General features: G+C 38.6%; 1 protein-coding gene across 4 annotated transcripts in view; it reads right to left on the minus strand.

Moving 5' to 3' along the window:
* Kifap3 (kinesin associated protein 3) overlaps window positions 1-20,562 on the minus strand; it is a 133,598-nt gene that overhangs the window by 77,766 nt on the left and 35,270 nt on the right. For all 4 annotated transcript variants that reach the window (XM_036202184.1, XM_036202186.1, XM_036202185.1 and 1 more), the window contains exons 9-10: window positions 19,318-19,496; window positions 17,584-17,746 (exon numbers count right to left, since the gene is read on the minus strand). In XM_036202184.1, the coding sequence (XP_036058077.1) occupies window positions 17,584-17,746; window positions 19,318-19,496 (342 nt within the window). The remainder of the gene's footprint in view (window positions 1-17,583; window positions 17,747-19,317; window positions 19,497-20,562) is intronic.

Consider the following 20,562-nt stretch of genomic DNA (forward strand, 5'->3'; position numbering starts at 1 on the left):
ACAGCATCAGAGCTCTTAATGTCTACTTACAATATAGTATAAAGAAAATGCTACAGGCTATACCAACCTCTCAGAAATTATCTGCAGCAATTATTGAATATACTTATCTTCTACAAAATATACTAAAATGCATTTAAGATTATTACTGAAAATTATTTTTCTGGTATTGGGGATTGAATCTAGGACCTCAGGTATGCTGGATAAGCATTTTACCAATGAGCCACATCTTCAGTCCTAGAACATTTTTATATTTCCATATAATTTTATGCTTAATTTATTATAGTAAATATACACAAATTACAATTAAATAGATTTGGTTTAAATTGGAATTTGGATAAACTAATTTTTAAGACTTCAATTCTACTGGATGGTCCTTTATTTTATAATAAACTTATTGACAGCAGATATATGAGGATTAAATGTATATATGTATATTGAACAGATACAGCACAACAATTCTAAAGCAGGAGTTAAGTGGGAAAACAAGGCATCTATATGTTACAATGATCAGTATGAGAGTTTAGCAAGAGTTTTGTGGTGAAACTGCTGCGTTCAGCTACTTATCCCAACCAGAAGCAAAACTGAAAATCTGCCATTAAGCTAAACATTAATTGAAGCTAATTATATATTAATGACTATTTCAAGTACTCTAATATTCAAAACTGATAAATTTTCATTCTTTTAAATATGTCCAACTAGTTATTTTCAACATGTCTTCAATTAGTTTATTACCTTGTTTATAGATTTTTATTATGCCCCGAGAATACTATAGCAACTTGTTTGTAATAAACCTTACAATAAGGCCGACTTCAGATACAAATGATGAAGGCCAAAATAAGGCCCTTAACAAGGACTGCTTTCTAGCTCAGAGTGCACACTACCCACTTAATGTGCTTTGGCCAAATTTCACCATGTAGGATGGAGACACCCCAGGCAATATTCACACACACAGTATTGGAACCAGCTGGTGACAGAAGAATCTTAGGAAAAAAGGCTCCTTGATTTAATTGGGAAAACAGGGGGAAGCATAAATTTTCCTGCCATTACTAACTTCAAGAATCTCGATATGGTTCTACTCCAGCCCAAAGGAGACATGTGCTTTTTGTTAAAGCGCTTGCCACATCTGACCCCTATTGGCTGCTCACTTGATCAGGTAAGAAAATGTAGGTTTATTTACAGGATAAATGAGGCCTATTAAAATTGAACAATGCAGTAGTCTATGAGGAGCTGCATTCTGAAACAGATGTGTGAAATTCCCTAACAGTTTGGTAATAATCAGCAAAACCAAGTTACTCTTTTTTTTTTTAAATTGACTTTAATTTTCTTAAAAAAAAAAAACTATCATAAAAGCAAACTAGTCTCAAATAACTAGATTGGAAAATATTAATTTGACCATTTCCAGTTTTTAATAAACAAGTAAGTCTAAAAAGGCTACTCCCAAAGCACTGTTGTTCTTTCACAAAATAAATAAGTTTTATTCATTAACTTATGATGTTGTTGGTAAATTAAAAATTAAGCACACACACACACAGACACACAGACACACACATGTATGAATTTAACTTGATGATAGAATTTCAAAGATGGTTAGAACATGACTTTGACAGCTTTCTTTAAGGCAGTATGACAGAATGGTCATAAGAAATAACCTTTGATGTCTATGTGGTCAATGTTTATAGCTCAACAGTACCTTCTGTTGATCTCCAACAATAAGGGGAGTAAGGTTTGTCTAAACTGGAAAGTCAAACATCTATCATTTAACTCCTGACCTGGATTAACTCCCTACACACTGATGAAATCTTTCTACAATGCAGTAAAGTGCTCTGAATCCCAGAACACTAAACACAATCCAGGAACACTAAACCAGGTAGGAGTGTCACCCTCAAACCCAGCTCTGAGTCTCCTCATAGAGGGAGACCCTCTGAACTAGTTACGAACCCTGGCAACAGCGTCTGCCAATAAAGGGGGCTACGTTCTAACACCACTCTCACTGAAACTGTACGGCAGGCTCAACTTAAGCTTTGGAACCTAGGAACCCCACTAAAGTTAGTCATGCACAAACCAACCAATAAATGACCGCCAAGTTACAGATTTTAAACTTTAAAAACCAAGGTTTGTGCAGACAGAAATGTGATTCAAGATTTAAATTATGAAGAAAAAGAGAGGGGCAAGACCAGTCACTATTCTGGGTGCAATGTAATATCCTGTGATCCAACTTATTGAGCTCTGTGGGAGGAGGTCAAGCCAAGCCTAGGCAGAAAGCAAGACCCTATCTTGAGAGAGAGGAGAGAGAGAGAGAGAGAGAGAGAGAGAGAGAGAGAGAGAGAGAGATAGAGAGAGAGAGAGATAGAGAGACAGAGAGAGAGACAGAGAGAGAGAGAGAGAGAGAACACATATGTATGTGTGAGTGCCACAGCTGGAGCAGAAGTGGTATGACCCTGATGTTTAAAGGAGACTATGTCTGAGTTAATTTTTTTGAGTTAACTTTCATATAGGTTTATAAACAGGTGAGAATGCTTAGTAAATGCTAGTCTCAAATTATATGAAATATAAATCTTATTCTTCAATTTTAAGAGAAACATTCTAATTTTTGCTTATAAATGAATTAAGGGTATCCTGGGGCATTAGTTAAGTACTGTAACTTGTAAATATTTATTTCTTATTTTTAACTATGTGTATCTGTGTCTATGTGGGGTAGTATGCACAAAAGGGCAGGTGCCCCAGAGCCACAGGCATAGATCCCATGGAGCTGGTGTTACAGGCATGAGGGAGCTGCCTGACATGGGTACTAAGAATGGATGGAACTTGGGTTCTTTTCAAGAGCAGTGTGTGCTTTTAACTACTGAGCCATCTCTCCAGCCCCACTTTTGAACACTTTTAAAGAACATGTGCTAGCCAGGCAGTGGTGGAGCATGTCTTTAATCCTCACACTGGGGAGGCAGAAGCACTAAGTTCTGTAAGTTTGAGTCCAGCCTGGTCTGCAGAACGAGTTCCAGGACAACCAAGAGAGAGATGAGTGTGTGTGTGGGGGGGGGCACAAGCCTGGAATAAACCTCTTATTTTATGTATTTGAACAGTGCTACCTGTGGGGAGAAGGCCATGCTTTTATTTCCTCCCACTGTGTTACAGACCAATATTTTAGTAAAGTATAAAAAAAAAAAGAAAAATTTAAAATGATACACAAAATAAATGTAAAATATTGTTACTACATTCAGGACATGATATTTTACTGAGTCAAACTGCTGTATTATACTTTTAATTCCTGGGCTTACTCATTAAAGACCAGTAATAGATTAAACCGAGCGTTGCCCAGAGGACCACACTTGGATATAACTCCTGTCCTTGGTTACACAGTCCTTAATGGAAGTTATGTGAGTGAAATTAAGGTACTATCCTCATGCTAATGAAGGTAGAGGCAGAGGATGAAATGGCTTTGGTTCTCCCATATCTCACTGTGTTACCATCACCCCCCCCCTTCTCTTTCCCTGTCTTTATCACAATGAACATTTGTGGGGCTTTCTAGTTACAGAATTAATATATAGCAATTCGCGCATCAGATACTCTGAGCAATCTTTTGGGATAGGTCTTACTTTGTTTCCCGTTTTCTAAAGAAGACAAAAAGCTGAATGAAGATCACCTGACTTACCCAATGTCACTTAGTCACCAAAGGGCAAAGGGGAGGGAAAGCATATCTCTTGATGTGTGATTCGTTCATCCATTTACCTATCTAACACACACCAAATACTGACAGCCTACAATGTGCCTAGCCTTCTTCTAGGCCCTGGGGACACAGAAGTAGGAACAGTGACAAAACTTCATTTTCGTGAAGCTGACAGTATTTGAGCCCTGAAGGGTAGTGGTGGCGGTAATCACAGTGCAGCAAGGAAAAGCAAGAGAATTATATAAAACATATGACAAGAAGTAGAGAGAAAAAATAAAGCAAGAGCAAAGTGCCTTCAGGATTCGAGGTTTAAAAATGTCATTAACATTAAGCAGACACTGAAGCATGAGGAAGACAAAACAACAGACCACACACAAGTAGTAGGAGTTGACATTTCCGGCAAAAGGAACAAGATCCAGTGTAAGAGGAATGCTTCCTGTTGAGTTCAGGGAACAACCGAGGAAGCCAATGTGGTGTCCACGGAAGGGAGGAAGAAAACACCAGGGATGCAACGAAAGAACTGAGGATGCAGCGATGCAGCGCACAACACAAGCATCCCTGGAGGACAGTTCATGGCTCTGACTCTCTGAGATGTGTACAGTTACTGGAGGTTTGCGTTCTTGTTTTAGATTTTTATGTGTGTGAGTGCCTGCTTTTATGTATGTGCACCATGTGTGTCTGGTACTTGTGGAGGTCAGAAACGTGTGTTGGATTACCTGGTACTGGAGTTACAAACGGTTGTAAACCACTATGAAGGTGCAGAGAACCAAACCTCAGTCCTTTGCAAGAGCAATAGGTTTTATGAACCGTGCCTCTCTCCAGGCCCCAGCGGTGGGTTTTGAGTAAAGAGGAATTTAACCTAGTCAATAGGATACTCCGCAGCTGTGTTAACAGCTTGTAGGACAAGAGGGGAAACACAATGACGGGTGAGAATGCTGTTACTATGTTAAATCAGGAGAGAGGGTCAAGCTGGGACCAAGGTCAGAGTGGTTCTATGTTGAAGAGAGAGCAGTTTGGATGCAGAGTGGGAGAAAATAAAGGAGTCAAGGACAAATGCCTCAGTTTGGCATACTGAACTAGAAAGATGGAATAGCATTTGCTGAAATGAAGAAAGGCTGGAAATACTGAGTTTGTTGAAATGAAAAAGGACTGGAAATACTGAGTTTTATTCACAGGTTGGGTAGAGAACAGGAGCTCAATTCTGAACTCAGTAAGCCTTCAGTGCTAACAAAGCTTAGAAATTATGACATCCAGAGTAGGGGCATCAGAGAGCAGTCTGGTACCATGGATTATTTTACTTAGATTCAGGGCCATCCTTACAGGCAGAGTATTTAGATGGAATGGACAAGTTACCAGAGGAATAAATAGTACAGCTAGAAGATAAAGTCCCAGGTAAGAACTGAGCTGCATTCTGATGTGTGCAGATTGGCAGATCCGAGGTGGAAGATGAAGACTGAACGTGGCTGGGAACTTAGAGAGCAGGAAAAGTCTGAAAGTGGCAGATCCTGGAAAACAATGACAATTCAAGGAGGAGGCCACTGCAGAAATGCTGTCCCATAGCTGAGGAGTGTGTTGATGGGTGTGGGAGGGAGACTGGGGGAGAGGAGGAGGAGGGGCAGGACAAGTGAGGTACAAGGTCCTTATCTTCATTCTCAACTCATTTCCTTCTGTTTTCCTGCAAACGTGGAAACAGTTCAAAACAAAACCAGCTTCCACAGCTACCCTCTGCAGCTGCATTTGCTCTTTCCAATCTTATGGATGCACCAGCCCTCTTCTCTAGGCCAGTGGGACCCTGCTCAGTTGTTCGGTCCCTTCTCCTACTCCAGGTACTGCTCAGGGCAGATTACTGACGACAAAGTGGAGGAGTAGAATTGTCACCTAGTGGTATGTTAGTCATCCAGAATTCACTGTATAATGGGGACCCTGTACTTGGGACCTCCTGTCTCCTTCCTTGTGATGCCATGCCTCTTTCAACTCCATACACACCAAGTAAATTAGAAAAACACTTATAGACAAAGAACAAGGCAGGTGATCAAACAAGTTTCTAAATGTAAAATGTCTGGGTCAAATGAGAGGGTTTGTGATCTTATCTATACAAACATAAAATTATTAGCAAGAACATGGATGGGGCTATACAAGAATGAATAAATAAATAATTGTAATAACAACGCCCTTAAAATCTAAGAAAACCCACATACACAAAAACCAAGAAAATATATTCTTACAAAAATCAGAAATGTGTTCTTAGTTAAGATGTGAACTGCTAATTTGAAGTTAGTGTATTATTACTAAGAATCAGGTGCATGAAATGAGAGGTAACAGCTGTAAAGCAATGCTCTGATGCATTAGTTTTCAAAGTGTGGTCATAACACTCAGCAAGGAGGCCCCCAAATCACATCATTTTAGTAAAACTTCTAATGAGGTACTTTCCTACTACAATTAAAGTATTTTCCAGTTTTAAATCCTCATTTTCTTATAGGTTTAAAGCTGATTTATATAAAATATGACACCAGAGAAGACTTTTGAGGGAGATATTGGAGTCAGCTACGTGTAGTGAGGCTGACTGAATCGAAAGAGATGTGCAAAATGCAAAACAGGCCACACTTCTCACTGTGTGTGTGTGTGTGTGTGTGTGTGTGTGTGTGTGTGTGTGAGAAAATAAAATTCTGTCAACAGGAGGCAGTTTTATTTCTTTTCACAAATGCAAAGATTCACATGTTTAAGACGAGATTTGTATATTTGTATAAGTTTATAAGTTTTTTTTTTTTTTTACTTGATTTAACTTGCTTTGAAAATGAAGCTAACATTTTTAGAAGCTGATGTTAGGAGTCAGAACAATGCTCAATTTAAAATGTATGCGAAAGCACCCCCCCAAAAATTAAAACTTCAGAAAACAGTATACTGGTAACTCTGTCAAGGTTTGGTTATTACTGTTATCACGAAATGTTCACTTCTTAGAACACAGCTGACGCTGTATCCGGAGGGGTCCGTGCTTTCTCCCAAGAACCAGTGTCATGATCAACTAGCCTCTTCAAATGATCCAATTTTAGTGAAGAAAACATTAGCATGTTTCTGACACAGCAGTCTTTAACTTATAAAACATCTATGCAAAAGTCACAGAGAATCTCAACAAACATTTGCCCAGTACATCGGTAGAACCTTAAACATATTTTCAAAAACAGTATCGTACATTCCCCAGAGCAGTGATGAATGGAATAGACTGTGACAAGGAATTTCCATGTCATCTCCCAAACTTGAATACTCTGACATAAGGAAGCACTCTTGAGACACATCAATGATAACTGTCTTAAGGAGTTTTGACAGATTCTTACATGAGCAAAAAAAAAAAAAAGAAAGAAAGAAAGAAAAAAGAAAAACAAAACTTTAAATACTTTTAGAAAGTTAACGCTATTGAAAGCCTGAAAACATATAAGTAAACGCAAGCTTTCCAAGTCTAGTTCAGGGCTAGAGAGATGGCTCAGTGGTTAAAAGCACTGGTGGTTCCTCCAGAGGACCTGGGTTCAATTCCCAGTACCCACATGGCAGCTTACCACTGTCTGTAACTCTAGTTCCAGGGGATCCAATACCCACAGCAAAACACCAGTGCACATAAATTAAAAAAATAAACAAATAAATGAAAGAAAACCCCCAAGTCTAACTCAATCACATGTGCTCACACTCCCTGACAGAGCAGCATGTGACAGTCAGGGAAGTGGACCCAGCAGCTCTGACCACAGTGCAGAGAACAGGACACAGGCTGCTATCTGACTTGGCTGATCAGAAATAAGCAGAGACCTTACACCAGGGAAGTATCAGCAGAAAAAGAACTCAGTTAACCTGAGAGCAGTCAAGAAAAGGAAGACAAAGGAATATTTATTCACAAGGTTTTCTATAGAACCAAACAAAATTTTGTAACCATTTAAGAAATAATGCCTTCTTCTCTCCATGATTAGGAATAGGACAAAACTATTCAAACAAACCAATTTCAGTAAAGACAGGAAAAAAAATCTAATGATTTTAACATTCCTTATCAACGCCTCTATATGACGATGGTATTAGAAAAAGCAAAAAATAAAAAAGGAAAGAAAAGTTAATTTTAAAATTCCTAAACAAAATACTTTGTGCGATAAAATCATATTAAATAACTGTTGCTTCTATTTAATTTCTTATTCCCTCAGAGCCACACATGCTAAAAGAGCTAGCGTCTAACACAATTTCTCCTTTGCCTTTATAGCTGTTCAAACTGTACAACATGCTCAGGTGTTTGCGGTATCTCAGCTCATTTCTCATCTACACTAACACGTGTGCAGCCTTGAAGGTCAGCTTCACAGCAGCAGGGGTCGAAGTGCACTAGTCACATGCCGAAGAAAGAGGCATGGGCAGGCTCTCAGAGCCATCAGTCAACGTACTTTAGTTAAATCATCTACTTACTGCTAACAACATGAAGAAGTGTAAACTATGGAGCCCTCAAATAATAACGAGGAAAAAGTACTTAAAATTTGTAATATTTCTACTGGAACAGCATAAAAATCACTTCTGGAAACTTGCACTATAAGCATGGCCCTATGAAAGTGTCAAAAACAATGTTTTTCCATTTTTCTTTCAATTTCTATTGCATGGAAATCACTCTTAGGACATGCCAAAACATAACCTAAAATAACTTAGTTTATAAAAAGCTCAACACGTTAAAATCATTTGAAACTCAAAAGAAACTCGGGAAAAGCTCAGAAACAGTGATATTTCTGAAGTCTGGAGGACAAGGAGTCTAACTGCTCCCTCCAGTTAAACATGCTTTGGGACTGAATATTAAATCAATCAGAGGACAGAAAGTCAATGAGTATAAAACAATTATTATGTAAAAAAGTAAGAAAAATATACACTGCACATAGAAAAGTAAATATTGCTTTGTAAACATGTTAAATTACATATACTAAATGAAATATATATCATACATACATGCAGATATATACAAATGCTTATATACATATCACATTCATTGAGTATTAGGTTGCAACAATGTTCAATACATTTTACTCTGAATCTAAAGTACCTTTTCAAATCCACCATTTCAAAGCTTTTGTAATGCTTGCTTTCTCTTCTTTCTTTCTTCTTTCTTTTTCTTCCTTCCTTCCTTCCTTCCTTCCTTCCTTCCTTCCTTCCTTCCTTTTCTTTCTTTTTTTAAGTTTAGTTTATTGAGATAGGGTTTCTCTGTGTAACCTTAGCTGATCTGGATCTCACTCTGTAGCCCAGGCTGGCCTAGAACTCACAGAGATCCGCCTGCCTCTGCCTCCGAGTGCTGGGATTAAAGGCGTGCGCCACCGCCGCCCAGCTCTTATTATTCTTTTTACATAAGCTTCATAGCCAAACATCAAACACGTTAAATATATCACTAAAGACTCCACTGAGAAGGTTAGCTTATTGTGTTAGGGACTGAAGATTCAATTTTCTACACACCAATACACTAACGAATGTAATATCAGAAAATCAAGAAATGCAATCTCTCTGAACAGCAGAGGAGGGACGATAAGGGAAGCAAGTTTGTTCATTCAAAATGTTACCAAGTTTTATGCAGAAAGCCTCCGAACATTATTATCAGGATGCAAACCCTTGAAAAATTAATTGGGAATTCATTTTAAAAATATACAATTCAAATAAGTTCGGTTGTCAGTTTCCAAAATCTCAGAGATTAGAAATACCACATCACTACACGAGAGGGAGCTTGCTGATATCCACATGATCCTGGTATAAAAGAAATGAGACATGACGGCCAGGCAGAGGGGTAAGAAAGCTATATTAAATGAAAATATACAACATCTTGAAGCCATTCAGAAAGTGACCATTCTTGAGTATACTAACAATATTTATAGCCTTGTACTATAAATTATCTTCAGAATTGTAAACTTGAATAAAAAATAATGATAGCTATGCATATAGTCAGCACTAAGAAACTGCTTTTGCTATAACATACTAACTCCTAACTCAGCCCTCAGGGTAAGTAAGAGCTAGGTAAAAAGCCTGGCATTTAGTCACTGTCCTAAAGACGAAGTTACCTGGGATTATAGGAACAAGAGGATCAGTCAGTAAGCACCTTTAAGACAGGATAAGAACCCCAAAGCACCCCTGAATAACTAAAAGCCAACAGACTACCATTCAAATGAGAAGTTTTTTTATGATAGTGCAAAATTACACCTCCACCAGCCAGAGCAGAAGAAATCATCCTGTGGGAACCATGCTACTCCCATGAGGACTTTCTGAATCATTTCACAGGATCAGAAATGAGACAGTGATCAACAAGACCACACTTTGCCCAAGACTGCTTATTCATGTCTATGTCTTCTCTTCCCTTCCCTTCCCTAATTCTTTCTCTCTTTCCAAATATGTACTTGGGGTCACTGAATTCCTTTATCTTCGTCTTCCCGACATGCTGCATCAATTACATCTCCACTCATTGATTGCACCCCTTATCCTCAGATCAGTCAGTTCAATCTTGAAGAGCCAGGGCTCTTGCCCTAAAACTCCAGGAATATCTCTTGATAACAGTCACCTCAGTTCATGCTTTCAATCACATTATTACCACTTTAACAGTACACAAAAAATATTTTAGAAAATACAGCTGTAACTGATCTTAAGAGACTTGTTACAAATTGAAAGGCTACATCCCCTCAAAAACTACACATTGAAACCTAATCTTCAGTGTGAAGGTATTTCAGGGTGGGACTCTTGGGATGTGAATATATAATTAGGTGAGAGTGTTGTCTAGGATGAAAGATAACAAGAATGTAGAGCAAAATGTGGGTGAAAACTCCAATGGCAGTCTTCCCACCCATACACCAGTTAGGGACACAGTCATGTGAGAACTGACCTCCCCAGAGTGAAGGACACCAGGTGAGAGACCCCAGCACCAGAGTATCACAAAGATACACTGAAGAAAGCATGGAGGAAAGCTTCCTGTGGCTCAGTTTCCCCAGACACAAGCAACACAGCATCCAAGGAAGAAAGGGAATTCACGCTAGGCCCTAAAACAAGAACCTACACCATGTGAACCCACAGTGACACACAGCACTGAACAGACTTCCATGGTGCTCGCTGCCCCCCAGGCCACTGGCCTTAAATAGATACCGTGGACTACTGATGCCTTGGCCGTCGGCGGATTGCTTCTACTGTCCGTTCCTTGGTTTTGTGCAGTAGAACAGAAAAGGCTCTACTTTCTGGAGGGCAGAGGAGACAGGGAAGCTCAGAGCAGTGTTAAGTGAGTGAATCCAGCATCACTGGAGCCAAACAGTCCTTGGTCCCAGGCTAATGTGTATGGATAGAGCATCTAGACTTGCCTGTTGGCATTTTGAGGTCCAAGACTCCAATGAGACAGAACTATATTCTGGCTATCATCATCTGTAGCTGGCTACAGAAGTCTCAGGTTGGGTCTTGATCACACAATAGCCCCAACAGGACTTGGGTTCCATGTGTAAGCAAGCTAGCAATATGGCGTAGGTGATCAGGAGACTGCCAGCTTCATACCGTCTCTAAACTAGGTGTCCTAACAGAAAGAATTAAGGTCTACTTGGGAGGCGAAGAAGAAGCAGGTAGATACCACTCTTACTTCTGAGCTTAGGACTGATCCTTCCATGTTAAGTATCAAGTAAAATTCTGCTGAGCCTGAACACAGGAAATGAAGAAAAATGAACATTTGTGTCTGCCTTGGCTCCAATAAAGGCTTAAGTGGTAAATTGTCCTTTTAAGGCACTCATGCACTTAAGACAAACTTGGCTTTGGGTTTGGTTTCCACAGCACAGTGAAGGCACATCAGGTAGGACACATTGCAAACTTGTACTTCGGGTGCCATCTAGTGGTGACACTGCAATAGTGACCACAAGCTCCTAGAGAATAAGCACTGATTTCAAGGCCGGGAAGGAAGGAACAGACCACAGAGAATCTTATCTAATCGTTAAAAGCACAGGCATTCATGCTATTCCAACAAACATCAGTAAATTTCAGAGACCTATTTTCTCACCACATGCATATAATATGGTGCCAGAAATTGAGTGATTGATGTTTATGAACTCACGGAAAACTTGAAATGGCTGTTCTCTGAGAACTCAAATTCAAGTAAACACACAGAAAGAAATCAGTAAGAACTTGTCAAGCAAATGAGAAGAGGGAATAAAGTAACAAAAACCAAATCCTTGAGCTGGAAAGCATGCTAAATGACATGAAAAATGTTACAGAAGGCATCAATAGCAAAACAGATGAAGTCCAAAGCTGGGCTACGTGAAAACAGTCACAGGAGTGAACAAAGTGAGAGGAACCTGAGACAACTGTTGGGGTTACCAGACTAAAATAGACCTTAGAGGCCAAGGCTGTAGAAAGCCCATTCAAGACAGTAACAGAACACCTCTAAACCTAGCAACAAATTCAAATAGCTAAAACCAGAAAGGTCAAACTCACATCAACTAAATATAACATAAAATGTAAACAAGTTTACAGAAGCCAGATAAAAGAAACAACACTCAAAGGTACCCCAAGTTATCTGACAGCAGGCTTAGGGCAGGGCTCACACAGACAGAGGAGGAGAGAACAGCACGAGATTTTTTACGGTACTGGAGGAAAAAAAAACCTGATAAAATAATAATTATGTTAGCATGTCAAGAGAGAGGAAATGTTAAAATAAGACAAAATAGGGTATCAAAACATTCAAAATGCAGGGAGGGTTGGGATACAAGTATAGTGTTTTATTTGAAAATAAGACAGGAATTACAAAGAAAAAAAACAAAACAAAAAAATCCCAAAACTAGTTACATAATTGCTATAGGAAATCCTGACATGAATAATGACATTAAGTTTATACTGATTAAGTTCTCCAAGTAAAACACAGAGCAACAATGGAATTTATTCTTTATGTGTATGAGTGTCTTATTTGCATGTGTGTATATGCACTGACATGTGTGCTGAGTACCTACAGAGGTCAGAAAAGAGCATTAGATCCCCTGGGACTAGAGTTTCAGAAGGTTGTGAGTCACTATGTGGGTGCCGGGAATTGAACTGGGTTCTTTGCAAGAGCAAGAAATGCTCTAAACTGCTGGGCCAACTCTCCAACCCCGACAATGGAGTTTTTTTGTTTTTTGGTTTTTTTTAAAGGTCCAATAAGGCTTGCAAGAGGGCTCAGTGGGTAAAGATGCTGTCACTGAGCCTGACGGCCTGAGTTCAATCCCTGGGTCCTACTTGGTGGAAGGAGAGACCCAACACCTGCAAGTTGTCTTCTGACCTCCAATGTGGAATGTGCACGCACATCCTGCTACACATGCACATGTATGCATACATATATATGCTAAAATACACACAATAAAAATGGAAAGGGTCAAGTATATATGATTACTTCCAAGGATATACATATACTAAAAGCTAAGGGGAAGAATGGATACATCACACAAATGGATTCTAAAAAGGAGTTAGCACCTATGTTTGTATCAGAAGAGGTAATTTAATCAAAAGCAGTAAAACAAAACATGGAAAGTAATTCTGTAATGATAAGGGAATCAACTGTACAAAGAGGAAACCAATCAGAAACACATGTGCATCTAACACTAAAGGGAATAAACCCACAAAGCAGTCATAGAGCAGCTTACCACTCACACAGACAAAAAAGCCAAGAGTCACAAGCGTTAACCTCTGTCTGACAGTCAATGGGCCTAAAAGACATCTATCGAACATTTCATCCAAGAGCTGTAGATTACATGTACTTTTCAGTGACACCTGGAACACTTCAGAACAGTTCACATGGTAGGCCACAATACAAACCTTAAAAATTAAAGTAATTAAGATCATATCAGTATCTTATTTAATCACAATGTAATAAAGTTAGAAATCAATAACAACAGAAACCATACAAACACATAGAAACTTAACATATACATACAAACAACTAATGAGTCAAGGAAGAAATTAAGAGGGAAATTTAAAATGATTTTCAAAACAAATGCAAATGAACACACAAATACAGTGGAACATGGAAGAAGCCCTGAGTATGTGAAGAAGTCGTGAGTGGATGTGTGTTGTTGACATGAGCCAGCCATGTCAAGGAGGACCAAAACCTTAGACACATGAGAAATTGGCAAAACTCTCTCCCCAGGTGAGTGAGGCTCAGAAGAATGACAAAGTCTTCATCTGGTCTGAGTGTGAATGTTGACAGTGTGTTCAGACAATGTCCACTGAAGCTCCCAGTCTCCTCCCAGCCCGCTCAGATACTGTGTGGACTTCCTGATCCCAGCTTTTCTGAGTGTGTGACTGTCTTTTTCCATCCCCTTGCTGCCTGCCTTGTAAGATGCAGCCCTGTAAGATGCAGCCTTGTAAGATGCTGCCCTGAAAGATGCAGCCACACACCAAAACCCAAGGTATATGGTAAAGCAGTTGCAAGAGGGAATTTTACAGTAATCAACATCTCTATAAAAAATATCAGAATATCTCAAACAACCTATCATTGCATCTCAGGAAACTAAAAACAAAAACAAACAAACAAACAAGAAAATATCAAACCAATATTAAAAGAGATCATTGCAGCAGAAATAAATGAAATAAGAGCTTAAAAAATATAAAGAATCAATACAATTAGAAATCGGCTTCATGAAAAGAAAAAATTTCCACACTATAGCTAGACGAGAAAAAAATGGAGAAAAGATTTAAACAGAATTAAAGGCAGAAGAGGAGCTACTGTAACTACAGCACAGGAATACAAGGAATTGTTACATTTTTATGAACTGTATGTCAATAAATTTGATAATGCAAAAGAAATGGAAAAAATCCTGGAAATGTATGCCTTATCAAAATTAAATAATAAAGACATAGACTATCTGAACAGACTAGTAATAATTAGAATCAATCAGTAATAAAGAATGTTCTCCCATTACAAAAGCCCAGGACCATATGGCTTCACTGCTGAACAGTACAAAACATTTAGAGAAGTAATACCAATTCCTTTCAAACTATTTAAAAAAGAAACTAAAAAGGAAATCCAGAGTTACCCGGAGTCAAAAACTTGATAACTACACAACACTAAAAACAACCCCCACCAAGGCTCGACCAGCTGAGGAGGGAGCTGACCCTCCCCTTTACCAGCTGCAACACTGGAGGAAAGTGGGCCCTGCATCTCATCTGGGCAGCACAGCAGAGATGAAGCTGCTGATGGGGGGCCGGTGGTGGAAGGGGTGAGAGGGTCAGCCCCTGAGAATGTGAGCATGAGAGATCCGGCCCTGCCCTCATCTGCTATATGGTGGCATGGGTGAGTGAAGAGATCCTTCCCCACAACTTTGCCTGGTATCTGAGGCTGGTGGGAGAGCTGGCCCTGAGGTCATAAGAGCTGGAGGGCTGCTCCTGCCTCTCACCAGCTGCAGCACTGGGCAACACAGTAGAGCTGGCTCTGATGGTGTAGTGTGGGAGAGCCGACATTGAGGGCATAAAAGCAGGAGAACTGGCCTTGCCCCTTGCTCATCCTTGCAAGGGGGTGAGCTAGCCAGGGCAATGCTGGAGAGCTCACCCTGGTGGTGAGGACAAGGGAGAGTTGGTGGGCTGACCAACCCTGCAACTACCAGACCTGGAACTGGGTTTATAAGGTGGCCCACTCCAGCATCCCCCCCATCTGTGATCTGCTGGAGCATGTGAAGGGGCAAGTCCAGCAGACCCAAAGCTGCAGGATCTCCATGACATGGGTAACAACAGGATATTCAAGAGGAGTCCAGTGAGGGCCCAGCATCAATAGTGCAGCAGACACCAGGGGCCTTGAACCAGACCGATGACTCTTTGTAATGAACATTTGCAAGTAAAGATATATGGATAAAAGGGTCTACTGCATGACTCATGAGTTACATTATAGCTTCCATGATGAGATTGATTTTTCTTTCTTTTTTCTTTTAAATTTTATTTTGGGGAAGTTGCAAGGGCAGAGGGCAGATATGAAGGGATTGGGAAATGAATGGGATTGAGATACACAAAGAATAAATAAAAAGAAAAGTTAAAACAAACAAACAGCAACAAATCATGGGTAATAATCTAATGAACACAGATGAAAAAATACTTCCCATCAAAATATTAATTCACTAGCACATAAAAAATTCACTACAATCAAGTGATATTCATGTCAGAAATGCAAGGATGCTTTAATGCACACAAACCAATAAACATGATATACCACACAAATAGAATGAAAAATCTAATTATCTCACTAGAAAAAAAAAACAAAACAAAGCAAACCAAAACATTTAACAGAATAAAATATCCCTTCATGAAAGAAAACTCTTGAGTCAATATGTATCAGGGCATTATATCTAAATATAGTGAAAGCCACATACAACAAGCCCATAGATAATATACTAAATGGAAAATAGCTAGATTTCCTTCAAAATTGCAATCATTTTCAAATCATATGAGCTCATATGTACAAAACTTCCAACATTCTACCCTACTTAATTTAAAAATTCAATAAAATTCCAATATACAAAATGAACATATACAAGTTAGTAGGACTCTTCTGTAACAAATAGTGAATTACAAAGAATAGATATGAATGATGCAATCTTATTTTAAAAAGGTAAAAAGATGCCTGGTAATGAAGTTTAACCAAAATAAAAGGGCTCCATAATATCTATAAAATATTGATGAACGACATTGAAGGATACATGTAGGAAATGCATTATGTGTTCATAAAATGAAAAAATTAAATACTGCTAAATATCCATGTTATCTGAAGCAATTTACAGATTCTGTAAATCTTTATCAAAATACCAATGACATTCTCCACAGAACTAATAAAAATAATACTAAAGTTTATATGAAATCACAAAATGTTGGTCAAAGAAATTTTGATTATAAAAATAAAAAGCAAGAGACATTACTTGCTTTCAAAGTCTATTAGAAAAATACAATGATTTGATAGTATGGATATTGGAATAAAAATAAGACAGAAAAGTGGAATAGAAGAGAGAGCCTAGGAGCAAACCCAAATCTACATGAAACTCATTTTCAACAAAAGGTGTTGAGCACAGGCATTAGATAAGGATGAGATCCCCAATAGATGGCACTATGAAGAACATCATATATGTGTAGAAGAAACTAAACATTTTAAATCATTATATATAAAAAATCAACTTAAAATGGATTAAAAACTTAAATATTAAACTTCTAATTATGATACTATTGGACAAAACTACAGGAAAAATGTTTTGAGACATTATAATAGAAAATGACCTTTTGGAAAAGATTTCAAAAGCTAAAGTAAGAAAGCCAAAATGGGTTGACATATACAAAACTCAAAGGCTTCTGCACAACCAAGACAATCTACAGAATGAAGAAAACATTTATAAATTTTCCATTTGATAGAGGGTTAAAATCCAGAAGATAGAAGGAACTCTAAAATTTCATTAGTAGTTAGTAAAATAATCCAATTAAAAGTATGCAACAGATCTAAACAGATATTTTTTTAAAATGGCAGCACAGCGAGATCAGGACAGCTGGTCATGCATAGGCAGTCAGGAAGCAGAGAGTGAGTAGGAAGTGGAGTTCTGCTATAAATCCTCAAGACCGGCCCCAGTGACCACTTCCTCCAGCAAGCCTCAAATCCTCAAGGATCTACAACCTCAAACAGCATCACGGCATCAAATGTTCAGACACATGAGTCTATGAGGGACATTCCACATTCAAACCATACAGTGAAGTAAAAGTCATATGGTTTCAGTTTCTTATTCCAGTTAATTCTACAACTAAAAAATCCTGGGACAGGTTATATTTTATCAATCTGCTTATTTTTTTAACTCTTCAATTTGTTGTTGAAGAATATGTATAATGGATAACTTTCGCTCAGAAATCTTTTCTACACAAAGTTCAACTTCCCAACAATCCTGGAAATGTCAAGAAACACATCATCAATGTTTAAAGCATACCCAGGAGTGCAGTGAGCTTTGGGAGAAGTCCAACTTGTACCATCTTGTTCCTCAGGCCCGTGTCAAAGGAGAGGTTTAATAAAAGCCGGAGAGTGATATTCAGGAGATCTTCATGCTCACAGGGTATCATTTTCACCAGTTTTTCAACAATATCCATCTCCACCTATAGTAAAAAATAAAACACTTCTACATTAGATTGTAAAATAAGATATAAAAGGTTACAAGTCTGTTTTTATTTGAATGAATAACTATTTTATAAGTATGTATTAGCTTATATTCTCATTTCAACCTATAAATCAAACTTTTTTTAGCCTGAAATCAGACTTTTCAGGAGGAAAACATAGACTCCTCCATCATCCATTCCTTTCCCTCATTTATCTGTCATCAACAGGAAAACAAATTGCATTTGATCCTTGAAAACACTGCACAATTGAGTCCATGAAGTTGGGAAGGAAAGTGGGGTATGGTGGAGAATAGGGAAGAAATTGAAGGGGAGGAAATGTGGATTTGATTTGATCAAAACACATTATATAGCCAGGCAGTGGGGGCCTTTAATCCCAGCACTCGGGAGGCAGAGCCAGGTGGATCTCTGTGAGTTCGAGGCCAGCCTGGGCTACCAAGTGAGTTCTAGGAAAGGCGCAAAGCTACACAGGAAAACCCTGTCTCAAAAAACCAAAACCAAAACAAAACACATTATATAAAGATATAAAATTCTCAACTAAATCATTATAAAAATTGCTGTAAGTCCTGCTTAAAAACAAGAAGATAATAATGGGATTAGGGGTACACACCTGTAATCCCAGCACTTGGGAGTTGAAGGCAAAAGATCAGTAAGTAGTTCAAGACCAACCTTGCTACTTAAGTTTGAGGACAACCTGGGCTAAATGACACCTTGTCTCAAAAGACCCCCCAAACCAACCAACCAACCAACCAATAAAACCCAGTAAGCTAATAACAACAAAATGAAGACTACATTGTCCCCCAGAGGAGGCAAAGAAAAGGAATCTATGAAGCTGACTCTACAGTCATGTTGAAAGATAGTACTTAGTGTCTGTGATCCTTTGCTATCTCAGGGTAAAAGCAGGATGCTAGAGTGACTACATGTAGTCATGCACGTAAGGTCTAGCTAAGTTCTAAAATACTAATTCCACAAGAGGCTGTCACATGTAAAGGCATTTCTCCCACATAAACCTGAAACATGTTTGTCTAAAGTAAAAATCTAAATTCTTCTCATAACTCTGGATGAGAAATTAACTATGCTGAACCCCATTCTTTTCTTCCTCAATAAAAATGATGTTTGATAAGATGTGTTGTTTTCTACCTTCCAATTCTATGAAATTACTGGATTTAAATGTAAATGAAATATTAATGTTGAGATCTTTCTGATGGGTTAACCATTTTAGGATGATCATAATTTATAAGCATTTGAACTAAACTGAATACACAAAAATCAGAAATGTAAGAGGTAAAATAGTTTAAGCAACATCAAATGAACCTAAAGTTTAAGCTATTATTTTTAAGATACACCTACCTATTCTGTGGCATATTAGAAAATACTTTTACCTAGAAAGCTTCAACTATCTAGAATAGAAATGATATCAGCTATATTTCCTACTGACTGTTATAAAATATTCACAATTACCTTAGTAGGGGTAGAATATGTTTATGCTTCATCAGAATATGTTAACTCAAAAACAGCTAATAGCGATCATTTGAAGGAGCTCTGTACGTTACCATGTCGTTTTTATTCTCCATAAAGATACTGAGTTTCTTTAAGAAGGACACAACGAGAATGAGCAGCTCCAAGTTGTCCCGATCAAGAGCCTTCACCAGCATGTGAACGATGTTCTTGTTCCTCATCTTCAGTTCTGTCCGGGTGTCCTCAGCAAGATTCAAAAGCAGATACAGCGCAACTGGGAAAGAAAACACATGAGGCCGAGGGACTGCATATTCAATCAATAATTTCAAAGATCAGTTCTGCTTACAAAGGTCAGGGACACAGCGCTAATTCGGTTCTATATTATTTTAAATTTTTAACATAATTAAATCATTCAAGCTTTATGGATATTATCTAATAGAATTTCCTTTAATTGCTCTATTTTATTAAAGTTTTAGTTAGCACACAATCTATCAGACTTAACTGTGCATTTTCAGATGTCTCCGGTTTTTGTTACTCCTCATCCCTCTTCAGCACACCTAACCCCGGCACACCTAAGCCCCGGCACACCTAAGCCCCGGCACACCTAACCCCGGCACACCTAAGCCCCGGCACACCTAAGCCCCGGCACACCTAAGCCCCGGCACACCTAACCCCGGCACACCTAACCCCCGGCACACCTAACCCCTGGCACACCTAACCCCAGAGGTGCCTTTCCTTCCCCAAGTAGCCTCATTTTTGCTTCCATGTCACATGTGTTCTATGAGCATTATATTCCTCAGAAGCTGAGACCATAAAAATAAATCTAATAGTTCACACTCTCCAGGAGCTTACAGTTTAATAGTAATTATGGCAGTTAAAGATTTGTAAATCAGCAAATATTAAACAAGGGAAACAACTTCATGCATACAAAAATAAGGAAATATCATTACAAAAACTTCTATCTCCGAAGGCTACTGTGAGACTTGCCATCCGTAGGGATACATTCGACAGGTTTGAGGATACAAAAGTATTTCTCACATTCACACCCATTTTCTGTACTTACTACAAGAGTCAAGAAATACAACTGTTGCTGGGTGGTAATCCCAGCACTCGGGAGGCAGAGGCAGGCGGATCTCTGTGAGTTCGAGGCCAGCCTGGGCTACCAAGCAAGATCCAGGAAAGGCGCAAAGCTACACAGAGAAACCCTGTCTCAGACAAAAAAGAAAAAAAAAAAAAAGGTACAACTGTTATGTCAGATGGAGCTAAGGGCAAGCCTTACTAGTTCTAAACAAAATTTCCTTCAGATGCCTGTAATAAAGATGTTGGTTCCCTAAAGAAAC

This window comes from Onychomys torridus, chromosome 11 (assembly GCF_903995425.1).
Source record: "Onychomys torridus chromosome 11, mOncTor1.1, whole genome shotgun sequence".
Taxonomy (NCBI): domain Eukaryota; kingdom Metazoa; phylum Chordata; class Mammalia; order Rodentia; family Cricetidae; genus Onychomys; species Onychomys torridus.